Here is a 16,334-nt window from a genome sequence, read left to right on the forward strand (position 1 = left end):
AGAAACATGCTCAAAGACAATTAACTTCTCTAACTCTGATTTGCCAACTCATCCATGTATGAAAATTGTAGAAACAAAGGGCACAGAACTAGTTTCCATCTTCAAACTTGCCCAGTTTATAAAGAAACCCAAAGAAAGAAAGCACATCTTTGGCTAACGATTAACAGTTATAAGTCGGTAGGCTTGCTGGGAAAGAAAGGGGAGTAGTCAGAATGTTTTACTTATCTAAGACCACAGTTGGCTATTATGGGCCCTTTCTTCTGAAGGTAAATGGAATGCACTGAAAGCCTCCCAGATCACTATTAAGCAGAAATTCTACCAAAAAATTTAATAGTAACATTAAGTTGGCTTTTACCTTCCTAACAATCCTATGAAGTAATCCTCAACACTATAGTAAAATAGTGAAATTTTAAAGTAGCTTTTAGAGCATTTAAAATATTCACTGCTTATCTTAAAAGCGTTAGGCTCTCAGTCATGTCCAACTCTTTGGGACCCCAAAGACTAGCCCTTCAGGCTCTGTCCATTGGGTTTCTCAGGTAAGAATACTGGAGTAGGTTGGCATTTCCTTCTCCGGGGGAACTTCCCCACCCACGACTCCTCCCCTCATCTCCTGCATTGCAGGCATATTCTTTACCATCTGAGACAACAGGAAGCCCACTTATCTTAAAAGGTAGCCACAATTGTCTTAACGCCACTAGCTTTTAAGTGTATTTAAAGTGTGATATTGGAGAAGACTCTTGAGAGTCCCTTGGACTGCAAGGAGATCCAACCAGTCCATCCTAATGGAGATCAGACCTGGGTATTCATTGGAAGGACTGATATTGAAGCTGAAACTCCAATACTTTGGCCACCTGATGCAAAAAGCTGACTCATTGGAAAAGACCCTGATGCTGGGAAAGATTGAGGGCAGGAGGAGAAGGGGACGACAGAGGATTAGATGTTGCATGGCATCACTGACTGAATGGACATGGGTTTGGGTAGACTCCAGCAGTTGGTGATGGACAGGGAGGCCTGGAGTGCTGCGGTTCATGGGTCACAAAGAGTTGGACACGACTGAGCGACTGAACTGAACTGAAAGTGTGAATACTGTATTTGTTGAGTCCTTTTGGAGAGAGGATATGGGAATCAAGACCCCTAACCTTTTCATTAACAAAACGTTTGTATTCTACTTTTCAAAAACTACTGTATAAGGAGTGGGATCCTTTAGAACGTATGAGTTTCAGGATACAGTGTCCAAAATAGAGGCAAAAAGAAATATACTGGGTATAGAAATTTACACCTTCATGATAATCTCATTTAAATTATGTATTCCAAAGTAAAATAATTGACAGCCTAGGTCACAGCTACCTTTCATTGGTGACTACAATCTCCGTGTATTCGGCATTACTTAATACGTCGTTCTACTGAATTAACTGATAAAAAGAAGTCAGAAAGTAATAATGTTGTGGCTACTTTGCTGACCCGAGAGCAGAGGCTGCTGCCTTTCGCGTGTCAAAAATGCCTCAACATGAGGTATGCGAAGGGGTCGGCTATCTAAGGACTGCATAGCTCAGGATAGAGAGTTCTGCCAGGCCAGCGAGTCCCGTTCTAAATTCATACCCTTATTTAGCCCTTGTCACCACCCCCAACTGGAAACAGCCGGATGACTTACTGGTTAAAGGAAGTGACTGTAAGCAGCTCCTGACCCGGAATTAGATCCTGGTCCCGCCCCCTCCCCCAGGCTTCGTTCTGCAACAGGCGTGGGTCACGCTCTCGCTCGCTCGCTCTCTTTCTGCCGCCATCTTGGTTCCGCGTTCCCCACACAGTAAGTGCTTGTCTTCGCCGCTACTTTTTATCCATAGCCATCCGCCTTTCTTGCGGTCTGAGGCGCCGCGCAGAATAAGAGCTAAGGAGAACTAGAGTTTTTATGAGGTCACGGGGTTCCTGTTCAACCCTGGGCAGTGTGGCCTTGGGGCCTCCGGACAAAATGGGGTCTGCTCTTGGTGTCCTGGCAAGAGTAGGGCAGGAAGGCCAGAGAGTCCCGGGCTGGGGAGATGGGAGCCGTTGGGGATGGAAGTGGGCTGCGTCTGCTGTTGGAACCGGCTTCGCCAGACCCCAGAAGATGTTAAGGGGTCACAGCTTTGGAACAACCACCCCCACCCCCGCGCGCGCGTATACACACACACACACCCTTATTGTGACAAGCCAGTGTTGGGACTTAAGACACCTTCCTTCCCCTTCTGGGTCCCGGAAGTCAGCAAACGGGGGTCCTGGAGGTCCTCGCCCAGAAAGTGCGGGGGAGAGGGGGCGCGGCGTTTCGAGGTCGCCTCTGAAGTCTCCCATCCCGTGCTCAGGAGCCAGACCGGGATCCTCTCCCTCGGGTTGAGAACGCAGTGGTAATTGCTTCTGTGTGGGATTTGGAGTGTGGAATAAAGCGAATCCCTGGGCACTGGGAAATCCGCTCTCCGCGGAGTGAAGAGGAGCGACAAAAAGGTGATTCTCTTGATCAAAAATGTGAGGGTTACGTCGTGTTTTTCACCTATTCCAGCTACTTTGGGGAGGGTTGTCCCACACACCCTTACGCTCTTTAACAGCTCTCAGCAGTTTTAAGCGTGACTCTGGATTAGGCAGCGGGATGGATTCCAGTCAATTCAGGCCTCCTTTTTATTCCCTTCAGAAATGCCCGGTGAAGCCACAGAAACCGTCCCTGCTACAGAGCAGGAGTTGCCACAGCCCCAGGCTGAGACAGGTAGGTTCCCCCTGGACGCCTTGCCCTTAATTAAGATTGTAAAATTGGCCCTAAAAACATATGGTGGGTTAAATGACATATAGATTATATTTGTTTTTCAGTATTGGTTCTCATTAAAGAAGATGGGGCTGTAGCTTTGCCAGGGAGGAGAGTCCATAATAGTTACTTACCTGTTGGAAACAGGTGACGCACTGGCAGGCCAAGGAGACCTGAGCTTTTGTGAAGTTGCAGCCAGCAAGTTGCATCAAGGTTTTAGATGGCAGTGCTTGGCTTTGTGCTGTCATCACATGCCTGGATGAGTTGTGTGCTGGTGGTAAATGTGTTCTCCTGGGCCCTGGGGCCCTCCTAGATTGGTTAACTTGTTTTTTGGTGGATTGGTGCTGAGATGTTTCTAGTGTCCTGGAACAATGCCTGCATCAACAGCTTATCTGGAACCCAGGATTGAATTAGAGCCTTCTTTTGACTGCTCTTCAGCTTTGAAATTAATGAATGTAGAACGTAGTGTAAAAGCAAGGTTTGAATTCTGTTTAAAATACAACTCTACAAAATCTGAGGGGGGTAGTGAAAAAACTTTATGGTAGTCTTCTTGCTGTTCAGTTGTGCAGAAGTAAATGAAGGGAATCTTCAGGCTATGACCTCCATTCTGGCCTCTCCCCGCCCCCATGGTAAATTTTTTTTTTTTTTTAACTCCACCTGTCACTTAAGGGCAGTTTCTATCTCCTGGAATTAAAATAGTTGAAAGCATTAAGGTTCTCTCTCCCCACCTGTCTGATTTAGCAGCTGAAAGGATTAATACAGCTGCTTGAAAAGAAAAAGGAGGGAGCCTCTGAATTGGGGAATGAGCTACATGAAATCCTTGAACTATTGAGATTTAAGGTTGAAAAATAAAGGACTTGTCTCTGAAGAGTCTGTAGTTTCAGTGTTAGACAAAACTTTAGAGAGTCTCAGCTTGATTTTACAAGTGTGGGGACTGAAATTCAGATGAATTTTGAATAATCTGAATCAAGCTTCAAAATTAATGCTGTTTGCTTCTGAAGCAGTCCTCACAGCTGTTAAACTATACTTGAGTATTTTGAGATTGCACTGTAGGTTAGATTAAGTGCCTGTGGTGAATACTCAGGGGGGTTTTTTTGGTCTTTTTTTTTAATACATAACTATGACTAAATAATTATTATTAGAGTAAGTGAGGAAACTAACTCAGGAAATCGGTTATGGTGTCTAAAGCAAGTAATTTGGGCCTTATCCCAGAGTTTTGAGGTTCGGTGAGAAGAAAACATTCTAAGTTTCAAATTCTGATTAATATGTTTGAGAGCATTTGCACTGTAGTCATAAAGACTTTGAGCTACCAAGTTTCCAGGAAAGACTGGTTTGAGCCTACCTCTGTATGGGATACTCTTTGATTGAGTGACCTGTGAATTTGGATGCTCTAGGCCTTTTTAAAAAATAATACTCCCTTCTAGGTGTTGAGCAATCATTCAGAATCTTTTGCATAGCTTCAGTGTGGTGGCAAGTAGTGCCTGTTTTGGTACAGTGGCATACTCCAGATTAAGGGGTGGGGACCCAGTGTATTCTCTCCACTTGCATTCCCTACTTTCAAAATAGAACCACCGTCTAGTTTGACAAGTTGGATTGCAGTTTCATAATACAGTTCCTACCCTTGTGACTAAGCTCTGTTACTCGTGGTCTAATTCATCCAGATTGATATCTGAAGAGCTAACATTGCTTAGAGACTGTAGAGTCCACGCTTTTGCGGTTGGTTGTTTGTTTGATTTGGGTGGGTAAAATGAAGTATAGGGAAGCTCAGCGACTTAGTATTCAACATTGAGTATTCTGAAGCCTGAGCATTAAGAGACCTGTGTTTCTCATTCAGCTCTGATTCTCCATCATTATTGCCACTCGTTAGCTTCCTTGTTCCAGTTTTCAGCATTTGTTGCAGTTCATGCCCCTTGGGTGGATAGAGTAGAACTTTCTGTTGGTGATTCCATGGTCTGTGAGAAAGTCTTAGGGTTCCTTTGAGGAGGGAAGAGAAGGGCACAACTGGCAAAGGGTAGAAAGCCTGCTATTGCCAACTTATTCCTGGGCCTGTGCTCCCCATTTAGAGACTAATAGGCTGCTCTTAGCCGGTTCTTCACCATAAAGTGGTTTACTTATTTTAGTAGATTTGGGAAAGGAGAAGAATGTATTCTACTTGACCACTGAAGTATGTTTGGGGAAGATTGCTGTTGCTTGTCACCTTTGTCTAATCCTGCGTGGTGACTTTCATTCTCAGATTTAAAATTCCAGTGTTTCTTGTGTGAGGTGTGTTGTACCAAGTTGGGCTGTATAACTCAATTTTGTTTTTTTCCTTCCCTTTCCTCCTTCACCCCCCCCCCCCGCCCCCGCCCGCTCCCGGCCTTTTTTTTTTTTTTTCCCGCTTTTCTTCTTCAGCTGTGCCTCCTGTGTCTTCAGCCTTGAGTGTCACTGCTGCTTTAGGGCAGCCTAAACCTACCCCTACCCCTCCTTGTTCCCTGGCCTCCCAACAATGCCCTCTGGCAACCCCTGACCAGCCTTCCCCATTCCTTTCTCCCTCTACCATTGCCTCAACCCCTTTTGAAGCTCCTTTTCTCCCGTCATCCCATGGGACAGCCCTGCCTTTGGGAGCTGCCCCTCCCACTGACACCCCCATTTTCTTACCAAACCTAATAGGGCCTCCCATCTCCCCAGCTGCCTTAGCTCTGGCCTCTCCCATGATAACTCCAACTCTGAAAGGTGCTCATTCCTCTTCAGCTCCCTTGGCTCTGGTGGCCTTGGCTCCCCACTCAGTTCAGAAGAGCTCTGACTATCCCCCTAATGCTCTTAGTTCACCTCCTTCAGTCGCCGTGATTGAGTCGGGGTCAGTGACATCTCTGTCAGCTCCAGTTGCTCGCTCAGAACCAAAGCCCTCTCCTAGTCAAGCTCCCTCTCAAGTAATTCCTAATCCAAAGGGTACTCCCAACCCTCCAAGTATAGTCAGTGCTATCCCTTCCCATCTTGTAACTCCTTTGGCCTCTATTCAGTCTGACCTACCCTCATGTTCTCAGATACCACCCGCCACTCCCCCAGCCATCCCTTCCCCTCAAGTCAAAGGTGTCTCTGTTTCCTCGGCTCTGACTGCTCCACAAAACCCTGTAAGCCTCAGCCTAAAGGGACCGCTTAGTCCACCTGCTGCTTCATCTCTTTCAACTCAGTCTTTTGCTGAGGCTGCTGGGTCCCCCCCAGTTTGCCTCACTTCTCTCGGCTCTCTTACACCTTTACATCAGAGTTCTCCTGTTCAAACTTCAAGTTCTAATATTCTGTCAGATCCCATAGAAGATACTATTTTTGTAGATGATTCTTCTACAGATGCCTCTTCTCAGAGATCTGTAATTCCCCCCCTTCCTTCCAGAAATGAGGTGGTTCCTACTGCTGTGACTGCTTTTCCAGGGGGGACTCCAACTTCCTCTCTGGCTCTGTCTGCTGACAAAGGCATCTCTGCTGTCACTGACCTCACCTCCTCAAATGTAGTTGCCTCTTCTCCGTTATCTCCTACAGCCTCTCTAATTCTCAAAGATTTTCCTAGTACAGCAGCCCTGGCAGCACCTAAAGATGCCCCCTCTCCCCAAAGTACATCGTCTTCCCCAGAGATAGCTCTTTCTCCTGAAGCCACCCTAGCAACAAAAAGCTACCTAGAGCCTCTCCCTGTAGTGAAGCCAGCCAGTACTACTCCCTCTTCTCTGAGTGTTAACTCCCCAGTCTCTGTAATCAGGACAGATTCTTATGCAAGCCCAGACCCAACTAATCTGCTTCTCAAAAGTTCTTTCACTACCCCAACTGTAGCTGCATTTCCTTTGGAAAGTGCTGCCATTGATGGAATGGCTCCTACAACTGCCAAAGGTACTTCCACTCCTTCAAATGTGGCCAGTCCTTCCACTCTTACTACTTTACCTTTGATGCCTCCAACCTCTGAAAGTTGCCCTATGGCTCCAGTAGTGACTTTATCTTCCCAGAATGCTTCTGCTTCTCTAGCTCCTATGGCACAGGTCCCTGAAATTCCCAAGTCTGAGTCTTCTACCCCTCTGCCTCCAACTGGTACTCCTCAGGGTGAAAAGAAAGTTCATGGCATTTCTCAAACCTCACCATTGGCACCTGTGGCTTCTGCTCCTGAAGGGTACCCAACTAAAGACTCTGGTGCTTCTATTACTGCATCTTCCAAAGGAATGTACCTAGCTGACTCCCCATCTCCTTTAGGGACTACTGTGTCTCCTCAGCCTAAAAGAATTCCAACCAAGAAGGGTTCAGCTACTGCTCCCTCAAGTCTTGCCCCTTCTGCTTCTAAAAGTGTGCTTGCTATCCCTGATACTCCTGCTGGAAATCTCTCGTTTACTGTTTCTCCAGTTGAAGCTTCCTCTCTTCCAGAGGCCGATCTTCCTTTTCATGTCTCTAAAGGATCACTAGCCGAGAAGCATTCCCCTACTCCCCCATCCCCCAGAGAGGCTCCTGTTCCCCCGCCTATGGTTCCTTCCCCCAAGGAGGGGCCAGCATCCCCATCCCCTAAAGAGACCCTTACTCCTCTAGCTGTGACCCCTTCCACCCCCAAAGGAGCCCCAGCAGCTCCTTCCCTTAAAGAGGCTCCCACTCCCCTAGCTATGACTCCTCCTTCACCCAAAGGGAGCTCAGCAACCACATTACCTAAAGAGACTCCCCTTCCTGCTGTGACCCCTTCCTCCCCAAAAGGAGCCCCAGCAACTCCTTCCCCAAAGCAAACCCCAGCCACCCCACCTCCCAAAGAGACTCCCACTTTCCCAGCTAAGGCTCCTCCCTCTTCCAAAAGAACCCCAGTTAAGCCACCTCCAAAGGAGGAGTCCACTCCCCTAGGTGTGACTCATTCTTCCCCCAAAGAGAGCCTAGCAATCCCGCCTCCCAAAGAGACTTCCTCTTCCTCAGCTCTGACTCCTCCCTCCCCCAAAAGGGGCCCAGCAACTCGATCTCCCAAAAAAGCCCCAGCTAGCCCACCTCCAAAGGAAGACTCCACTCCCCCACCTGTGACTCCTCCCTCCCCCAAAGGGAGCCCAGCCACTCCATCTCCCAAAGGAGCCCCAGCTAGCCCACCTCCAAAGGGGGATTTTACTTCCCCAGCTCTGACTCCTCCCTCCCCCAAAGGGAGCCCAGCCACTCCATCTCCCAAAAGAGCCCCAGCTAGCCCACCTCCAAAGGGAGACTCCACTCCCCCACCTGTGACTCCTCCCTCCCCCAAAGGGAGCCCAGCCACTCCATCTCCCAAAAGAGCCCCAGCTAGCCCACCTCCAAAGGGAGACTCCACTCCCCCACCTGTGACTCCACCCTCCCCCAAAGGAAGCCCAGCCACTCCATCTCCCAAAAAAGCCCCAGCTAGCCCACCTCCAAAGGGAGACTCCACTCCCCCACCTGTGACTCCTCCCTCCCCCAAAGGGAGCCCAGCCACTCCATCTCCCAAAAAAGCCCCAGCTAGCCCACCTCCAAAGGAAGACTCCACTCCCCCACTTGTGACTCCTCCCTCCCCCAAAGGGAGCCCAGCCACTCCATCTCCCAAAAAAGCCCCAGCTAGCCCACCTCCAAAGGGGGATTTTACTTCCCCAGCTGTGACTCCTCCCTCCCCCAAAGGGAGCCCAGCTACTCCATCTCCCAAAAAAGCCCCGGCTAGCCCACCTCCAAAGGGAGACTCCACTCCCCCACCTGTGACTCCTCCCTCCCCCAAAGGGAGCCCAGCCACTCCATCTCCCAAAAGAGCCCCAGCTAGCCCACCTCCAAAGGGGGATTTTACTTCCCCACCTGTGGCTCCTCCCTCCCCCAAAGGGAGCCCAGCCACTCCATCTCCCAAAAGAGCCCCAGCTAGCCCACCTCCAAAGGGGGATTTTACTTCCCCACCTGTGGCTCCTCCCTCCCCCAAAGGGAGCCCAGCCACTCCATCTCCCAAAAAAGCCCCAGCTAGCCCACCTCCAAAGGAAGACTCCACTCCCCCACCTGTGACTCCTCCCTCCCCCAAAGGGAGCCCAGCCACTCCATCTCCCAAAGGAGCCCCAGCTAGCCCACCTCCAAAGGGAGACTCCACTCCCCAACCTGTGACTCCTCCCTCCCCCAAAGGGAGCCCAGCCACTCCATCTCCCAAAGGAGCCCCAGCTAGCCCACCTCCAAAGGGGGATTTTACTTCCCCACCTGTGACTCCTCCCTCCCCCAAAGGGAGCCCAGCCACTCCATCTCCCAAAAAAGCCCCAGCTAGCCCACCTCCAAAGGAAGACTCCACTCCCCCACCTGTGACTCCTCCCTCCCCCAAAGGGAGCCCAGCCACTCCATCTCCCAAAGGAGCCCCAGCTAGCCCACCTCCAAAGGAAGATTCCACTCCCCAACCTGTGACTCCTCCCTCCCCCAAAGGGAGCCCAGGGACTCCATCTCCCAAAAGAGCCCCGGCTAGCCCACCTCCAAAGGGGGATTTTACTTCCCCAGCTATGACTCCTCCGTCTCCAGAAAAGGCCCCAGCAACTCCATCACCCAAAGGAACCCCCACTCCCTCTGCTGTGACTTCTCCTCCCCCCAAAAGGGGTCCAGCAACCCCACCTCTCACAGGAGACCCTGCTCCCCCATCTGTGGCTCCTCTCTCCCCCAAAAGAGCTTCAGCAACTCTGGCTCCCAAAGAGTCTCCAGCAACTCCAGACCCCAAAGAGGCCTCAGCAGCAGCATCACTCAAAGGAACTCCCACTCCTTTAGCTGTGGCTCCTCCCTCCTCCAAAGGGACTCCGGACCCCAAAAGAGCCTCAGCAACTCCAGACAACAAAGAGGTCCCTACTTCCCCAGCCGTGACTCCTTCCACCAAAAAAGCAACAGGAACCCCTGTCCCCAAAGGAGTGCCCACTCCCTCAGCTGTAATTCCTCCCTCCCCAAAAAAGTCTCCAGTCCCCAAAGGGGCCCCAGCAACCTCATCCTCCAAAGGGGCTCCCACTCCCCCGACTGTGATTCCTCTCTCTCCCAAAGAGGCCCCTACTTCCCCGGTTTCAGTCACATGTCCCTTGGGGTCCACTGCCCCTCAGGCATCTAAAGGGCCCCGAATAAAGAAAGGCCCCACAGCTGTCAAAGCAGTGCTTGATGGTTCAGCTCCAGAAAGTGTACCAGTCATCACAACTCCCACTCAGAAAGGTCCAGCAGCCAAGAAGAGTTCTATTTCACCACCTGTGTGCCCAGATCCCTCAGCTCAGAATGGTACTAAAGGACCCCTTCCTGCAGTGGCTCCAGCTCCTCTACTGACAGTCTCTACTCAGAAAGGTTCTTCTCCAAAGGTTCCAAAAGCCCTCCCTGTCTCTCCCTTAAAGGGCACAGATTCTTTCCATTCCCCAAAGGGCTCCTTGCCGCCGCCTCCTGAGTCAGAGACATCTACCCCTTCAGCAACAGCTGCCCCAGAGAAGATACTTCCTAAAGCTGGATCAGTGTCTGTCTCTCCAGCACCTACCCCATCAGTCTCTCTGCCTCTTGCTTCCTCCCCAGTTCCCCCTCTGCTTCCTAAACAGCAATTTCTGCCGTCCTCACCTGGGCTGGTGCTGGAATCACCCTGTAAGCCCTCAGCCCCTGCTGATGAGGATGAGCTGCCGCCTCTGATTCCCCCGGAACCAATCTCGGGGGGAGTGCCTTTCCAGCCGGTCCTCGTCAACATGCCCACCCCTAAACCTGCTGGGATCCCTGCCCCAACCCCCTCTGCCAAGCAACCTGTTGTGAAGAACAATAAGGGTATTTGCCTTGGTTTGCCGTGTGCATGGTGTGTTGCCCACAACCCTCCCGGGCTACCCACCAATACTAACCATAGGATGCGCCGCTTTCTCCAGTATATCTGCTTGTGTTTGGGCATAGAATAAGCTTAAATGCAGAAACTCTAGGAATATGAGACAGAATCTTGGTTTTCGCCTCAGATGGTCCATTGTGTATTATCTTGTGTAATGCGGTCCAGACTAACTCTGGGTCCATCATCTTCCTTACCTACCTGATCTGACACTGAAAACCAAGACCTTCTAGACCTTTAATTTGCTCTAATCTCTACCACATCACTAACCTTGTCCCTGGGTCTGGGATTTGCTAAAATATTGGGAAATGTAGAACTGCTTGAATTTCTTCACATCTTAAACTTAGTAATAAGCAGTGCCCAGGGACTCTTTTCCTCCAAGACCTATTTTTCCTAGCCTGAGAATGGTGGAGGTGTGTGCTTTTACCCTCAGTAGTCCATTGATGCTTGGCCTTTGAATTGAGAGAAACTTAAATATGTGAGTTACATTTGGAAGAAATGGATGAGGTCATAGGACAATTATCTAGAAGTGACTATTAGAACTATAGATCAAAAAAAAACTATAGATCAGCATTTTGAGAATCTTTGGGTTGGGTTGATTAGATCAAACTGCTAGGGTTAGTAGTTTGAAAATAAAGCTAAATGTGTACACAACTGCTTCTGGCCTCCCCCAACCCAGTTTAAAGGATGAGGGGAAAATGTCCTCTCTCTCAACCCCCTCAAGACAACCTCCACAATGTCATCTTAACTGTTTTCACTGAAGTATACCTGGAGGCTCCTTGCCTACCAGAACCTTTCTAAGATGGATGGGCTATTGGGTAGAATTTGGCATTGCATAAATCATTGGTATTTGTCTGTTCAAGTGAAGAACTTGAAGGAAAAGTAACAGTTATATAAAATGCTGAGCTGTGTCTAGTGTTTCTGGGGCTGGGTCTTTAATTGATGTGTACACACTAGTTTGTGACTAAGTTACAGGCTGTCATACTGTACAAGCCAACTTCATACAAGTCCATTGGTTTGCATTAAATTCTCTGAGGTCTGGCATATAAACCAGTGAGTTTTGGTCTGGGCAGGCCGTGGTAAGGTGCCTCTTGTAATCTTCACTATATAATAGTAAAAGTTATTTGTCATTTTAGGGTCTGGAACAGAATCTGATAGTGATGAATCAGTCCCAGAGCTTGAGGAACAGGATTCTACACAGGCAACCACACAACAAGCTCAGGTGGGTATTATCTTAACTTACTAATGTAAGTGCTTGGGTCAGAGAAACATTGGTGAACCAGTGTTGATCAGAGAAAGCTGGCTTATGCATTTGGAGCTGTGAACTTTTGTAAAGGGAAAACCACATGGGGATTTTGGTATCCAGGTCTTACATTCCAGTTTACTCATAGCTATTTAATTTTCTTAGCTGGCAGCAGCAGCTGAAATCGATGAAGAACCAGTCAGTAAAGCAAAACAGAGCCGGAGTGAAAAGAAGGCACGGAAGGTAAGAATTGAAGTTATAAAACAAGAGTTAAAGGTTCTGATGAAGCAACTTTCTAAAGGGGGAATCTGTAGTGGGACTCAGGGTCGTGGCAGGAAGCCTGGGAATCAATGATGTATTCCTGTGTAAAACTTTTCTTCACCCACAGAAAGTGTTTGCTTAGAATGTAGTTTTGTTGAGTTTATTTCCTGAAGCTGCTTCTAAAGAAGTTGACGACCTGTTATTTTTTATTCTTTAGGCTATGTCCAAACTGGGTCTTCGACAGGTTACAGGGGTTACTAGAGTCACTATCCGGAAATCTAAGAATATCCTTTTTGTCATCACAAAACCAGATGTGTACAAGAGCCCAGCTTCAGATACCTACATTGTTTTTGGGGAAGCCAAGGTAAGGAAGGTTTTCTTGAGAATTGCTATAGACCAGGATTTCTCAACCTCAGTGCTGTTGACATTTTGGATCAAATAATTCTTTGTTGTAGAAGGGCTATCCATTAAGCAGTATCACTTGCAGTTGTGATAACCAACAAAATCTCCAGGCTTTTGACAGATGTCCCCTGGGGAACAAAATCACCCTGCAGTGGAGGACCACTGCTTTAGACATAAGCTGTTTCTTTGTCTACAGGGATATATCAGTATAATCTGAGTGAGATCAAGTGATTTAAAGCTAGGTGGTAAGTTAATGTGAGTTAGATTAAGTTAGTTAGAGTGAGAGTTTGGGAAAGATACCATTTTGTTGATTTACTGCAGTTGATCTACTCATTTAAATCTGTACTTTCTGTCCTATAGATTGAGGATTTATCTCAGCAAGCACAGTTAGCAGCTGCTGAGAAATTCAAAGTTCAAGGTGAAGCTGTCTCAAACATCCAAGAAAACACACAGACTCCAACTGTACAAGAGGAGAGTGAAGAGGAAGAGGTATATAAGGAAATCTTTTGTATCTTAAATCCTTTCAAGATAATACCATGTTTGTATTGATGGGTGTCTTCTATATGGTTTTAGGCTCTTGAACTCCATCAGTTAAGTAGCTTTTGACTTAAGTACTATCTGTAGATTCAAGTGATGCCTGACAACTCTTGAAGTTGTTCTTGCCTTTAGTTTATTATTAAGTATTTTTTCCTTATCTTAGGTTGATGAAACAGGTGTGGAAGTTAAGGACATAGAATTGGTCATGTCACAAGCAAATGTGTCGAGAGCAAAGGCAGTCCGAGCCCTGAAGAACAACAGCAATGATATTGTAAATGCTATTATGGTAAGTATCCAAGCTTACTCTTTGACTCCCTCTTCCCTGACCGGTTGTGGGTGACTATTTTTTGTGCTTAATATCAGCCAATTAAGAAGCCTCTTTCCAGAGTCTGTTCTGAGTTTCCTTGGATTTTAGTGACCTGTATTCTCTGAATTTGCCTGTAACCACTTCTGATGATCTCTTTTCTCTTACAGGAATTAACAATGTAACCATCAGAAAAGAGGACCTTTTTTTTGGTGTTTCAGAAGAGTAACTGCAGCTGGGTTTGAAATTTGTACTGTTTCTATCATTAATAAAGTTATGGCTTCTTGTTGGATGAACTCTGGGTGCTTGATCTCTTTGGGGTTGGCGGGGGGAGGGAGGGGACAAAAGCTCCAGAAATGAGAACACATTTATTTGTAACTCTTAAGACCTCAGCTTCAGTTAAAGAGGTTTAATGCCACAGGTTTCCCTTTTAATAATTATCTTCTCCTCTGACCTATGATCTTTCTGAAAACATACTGGGACTCATCTGGCCCCTTGTCATGCAGTAGCTTGGTACAGGGTTGGAAGTAATAGATGTGAAATGCTTGCCACTGAGGCCAGATGAGGCCCAGTATGTATTCAGACAGTACTTTGTAAAAAAGCGAAGATACTAGGACTTCCCTAGTAGTCCAGTGGCTAAGACTCCTCACTCCCAATGCAGGGGGCCCAGGTTAAATTTTTTTTGAAGGAAGGTACCTCATGAAGGAGAGATTTTTGACTATAGACAGTGCACATGCTGTGCTCTTAGACATACAGACATATTAATCTATAAATTATGATTAGGGTAGCCATAATTGTCCTGCAATAATAAATGAAATCAGAACTGCTCCAGGCAAACGAGTTTGGTTTAGCCAATCGTGATAAATACACAATACAGATAACTAGAAGTCATAAAAAGAACAGTGAAGTTTCTGAGTTGCTCAGTTGTGTCCAACTCTGACTCCATGGACTGCAACATGCCAAGCTTCCCTGTCCATCACCCAGCTCCCAGAGCTTGCTCAGACTCATGTCCGTTGAATTGATGCCATTCAGCCACCACTTCCTCTGTCATCCACTTCTGCCTTCAGTCTTTCTAAGCATCAGGGTCTTTTCTAATGAATCAGTTCTTCCTATCAGGTGGCCAAAGTGTTGAAGTTTCAGCATCAGTCTTTACAATGAATATTCAAGACTGATTTCCTTTGGGATTGACTGATTTGATCTTGCAGTCCAAGGGACTCAGCCTTCTCCAATACCACAGTTCAAAAGCATCAATTCTTCAGCACTCAGCTTTCTTGATGGTCCAACTCTGAACATCCATACGTGACTGACTACTGGGAAAGCCATAGCTTTGACTAGACAGACCTTTGTGGGCAAAGTAATGTCTCTGCTTTTTAACATGCTGTCTAGGTTTGTCATAGCTTTTCTTCCAAACGGCAAGCGTCTTTTCATTTCCTGGCTGCAGTAACCATCTACAGTGCTTTTGGAGCCCAAGAAAAAGTCAAGTGTTTCCAGTGTTTGCCCATCTTTTTGCCATGAAATAATGGGACCGGATGCCATGATCTTAGTTTTTTGAATGTTGAGTTTTAAGCCAGCTTTTTCACTCTGCTCTCACTTTCATCTAGAAGCTCTTTAGTTATTAGGAAGTGGTTTGGGGAAGAGCAGAGGGCTAAAATTTGAAAATAGGCTGTGTTTTAAAAAATGGTAGATGCTGTGGTATGTTTTGGGAACTAAAAGTTTAAATCTTTTTACTAGTCTCAGTTCTTTTGAGAAAGTAGGCATTATTTTAGGAGTTGGGATTAAGACAGGACCAAAGGAGGTTAAATGACTTCTGCAAAGACCAAAGCCTTTTCACTGTAGTAGGCTATCCTAGAGAAGCACAGATTGACTTTTGGCTGAGAATAATGATCTGTTTCTTTGGAGTAAAACAATCATTAAGTGAACAGAAATCTCAAGAGGCTGAATTCTGCCAAGTCTGAGTCAGGTAGTAATTATTTCAGGAAGAAATTAGGGATATTAACTCCCATTTCCTCACCCTTCCCTCTCTACAGAGAGAACAAACTGCCAGTTCTTGGTTACATTTTTAGAGAAGTATCTTGTTCAAGGCTATTACTGCCACTGATAACTGTAGTGTATTCCCATTTCAAACTACTGCTACCCTTTATATCATATATTACAGGCATTTGTTTAGTTGCCAAGTCATGTCTGACTTGTGACCCTGTGGACTATCACCCACCAGATTCCTCTGTTCATAGGATTTCCCAGGCAAGAATACCAGAGTGGGTTGCCATTTCCTCAAGGGAAATCTTGCCAACCCAGGGATCAAATCCATGTCTGTTGCTTTGCAGGTGGATTTTTTTTACCACTGAGTTAACCAGGGAAGCATTATTTTACTAGCATGTGAGATGAGTGCAATTGTACAGTAGTTTGAACATTCTTTGGCATTGCTTTTCTTGGGGATTGGAATGAAAACTGACCTCTTCCAGTCCCGTGGCCATTGCTGAGTTTTCCAAATTTGCTGACATATTGAGTGCAGCACTTTTACAGCATTATCTTTCAGGATTTGAAATAGCTCAACTGGAATTCCATCACCTCCACTAGCTTTGTTCATGGTGATGCTTCCTAAGGCCCACTTGACTTTACATTCCAGGATGTCTGGCTCTAGGTGACTGATCACACCATCGTGATTATCTGGGTCGTGAAGTTGATTTTAGAAAAGGGAGAGGAACCAGAGATCAAATCTCCAACATTCGCTGGGTCATTGAAAAAAGCAAAACAGTTCCAGAAAAACATCTATTTCTGCTTTATTGACTATGCCAACGCCTTTGTATGGATCACAATAAACTGTGGAAAATTCTTAGAGATGGGAATACCAGACCACCTGACCTGCCTCTTGAGAAACCTATATGCAGGTCAGGAAGCAACAATTAGAACTGGACATGGAACAACAGGCTGGTTCCAAATCGGGAAAGGAGTACGTCAAGGCTGTATATCGTCACCCTGCTGCTGCTAAGTCGCTTCAGTCGTGTCCGACTGTGCAACCCCATAGACGGCAGCCCACCAGGCTCCCCCATCCCTGGGATTC

The 16,334-nt window shown here is 47.0% G+C and overlaps 1 protein-coding gene across 6 annotated transcripts; it reads left to right on the forward strand.

Annotated features, from left to right (window-relative positions):
• The first annotated feature begins 1,107 nt into the window (after positions 1–1,107).
• On the forward strand, positions 1,108–13,569 carry NACA (nascent polypeptide associated complex subunit alpha). 6 transcript variants are annotated; one of them, XM_069584945.1, is made up of 10 exons: positions 1,723–1,804; positions 2,334–2,472; positions 2,657–2,728; positions 5,156–10,477; positions 11,663–11,748; positions 11,935–12,012; positions 12,248–12,394; positions 12,793–12,921; positions 13,133–13,255; positions 13,444–13,569. In XM_069584945.1, exons 3-10 carry the CDS (start codon positions 2,659–2,661, stop codon positions 13,456–13,458), a joined length of 5,970 nt encoding a protein of 1,989 aa, XP_069441046.1. In that variant the 5' UTR covers positions 1,723–1,804; positions 2,334–2,472; positions 2,657–2,658; the 3' UTR covers positions 13,459–13,569. The 6 variants fall into 6 exon arrangements, with proteins under 6 accessions (XP_069441049.1, XP_069441050.1, XP_069441047.1 ...); XM_069584948.1 differs by lacking the exon at positions 5,156–10,477 and having other exon boundaries at positions 1,108–1,804; XM_069584946.1 differs by lacking the exon at positions 2,334–2,472 and having other exon boundaries at positions 1,683–1,804.
• Positions 13,570–16,334: the final 2,765 nt, after the last annotated feature.

Source organism: Ovis canadensis, chromosome 3 (genome assembly GCF_042477335.2).
Source record: "Ovis canadensis isolate MfBH-ARS-UI-01 breed Bighorn chromosome 3, ARS-UI_OviCan_v2, whole genome shotgun sequence".
Classification (NCBI taxonomy): Eukaryota; Metazoa; Chordata; class Mammalia; order Artiodactyla; family Bovidae; genus Ovis; species Ovis canadensis.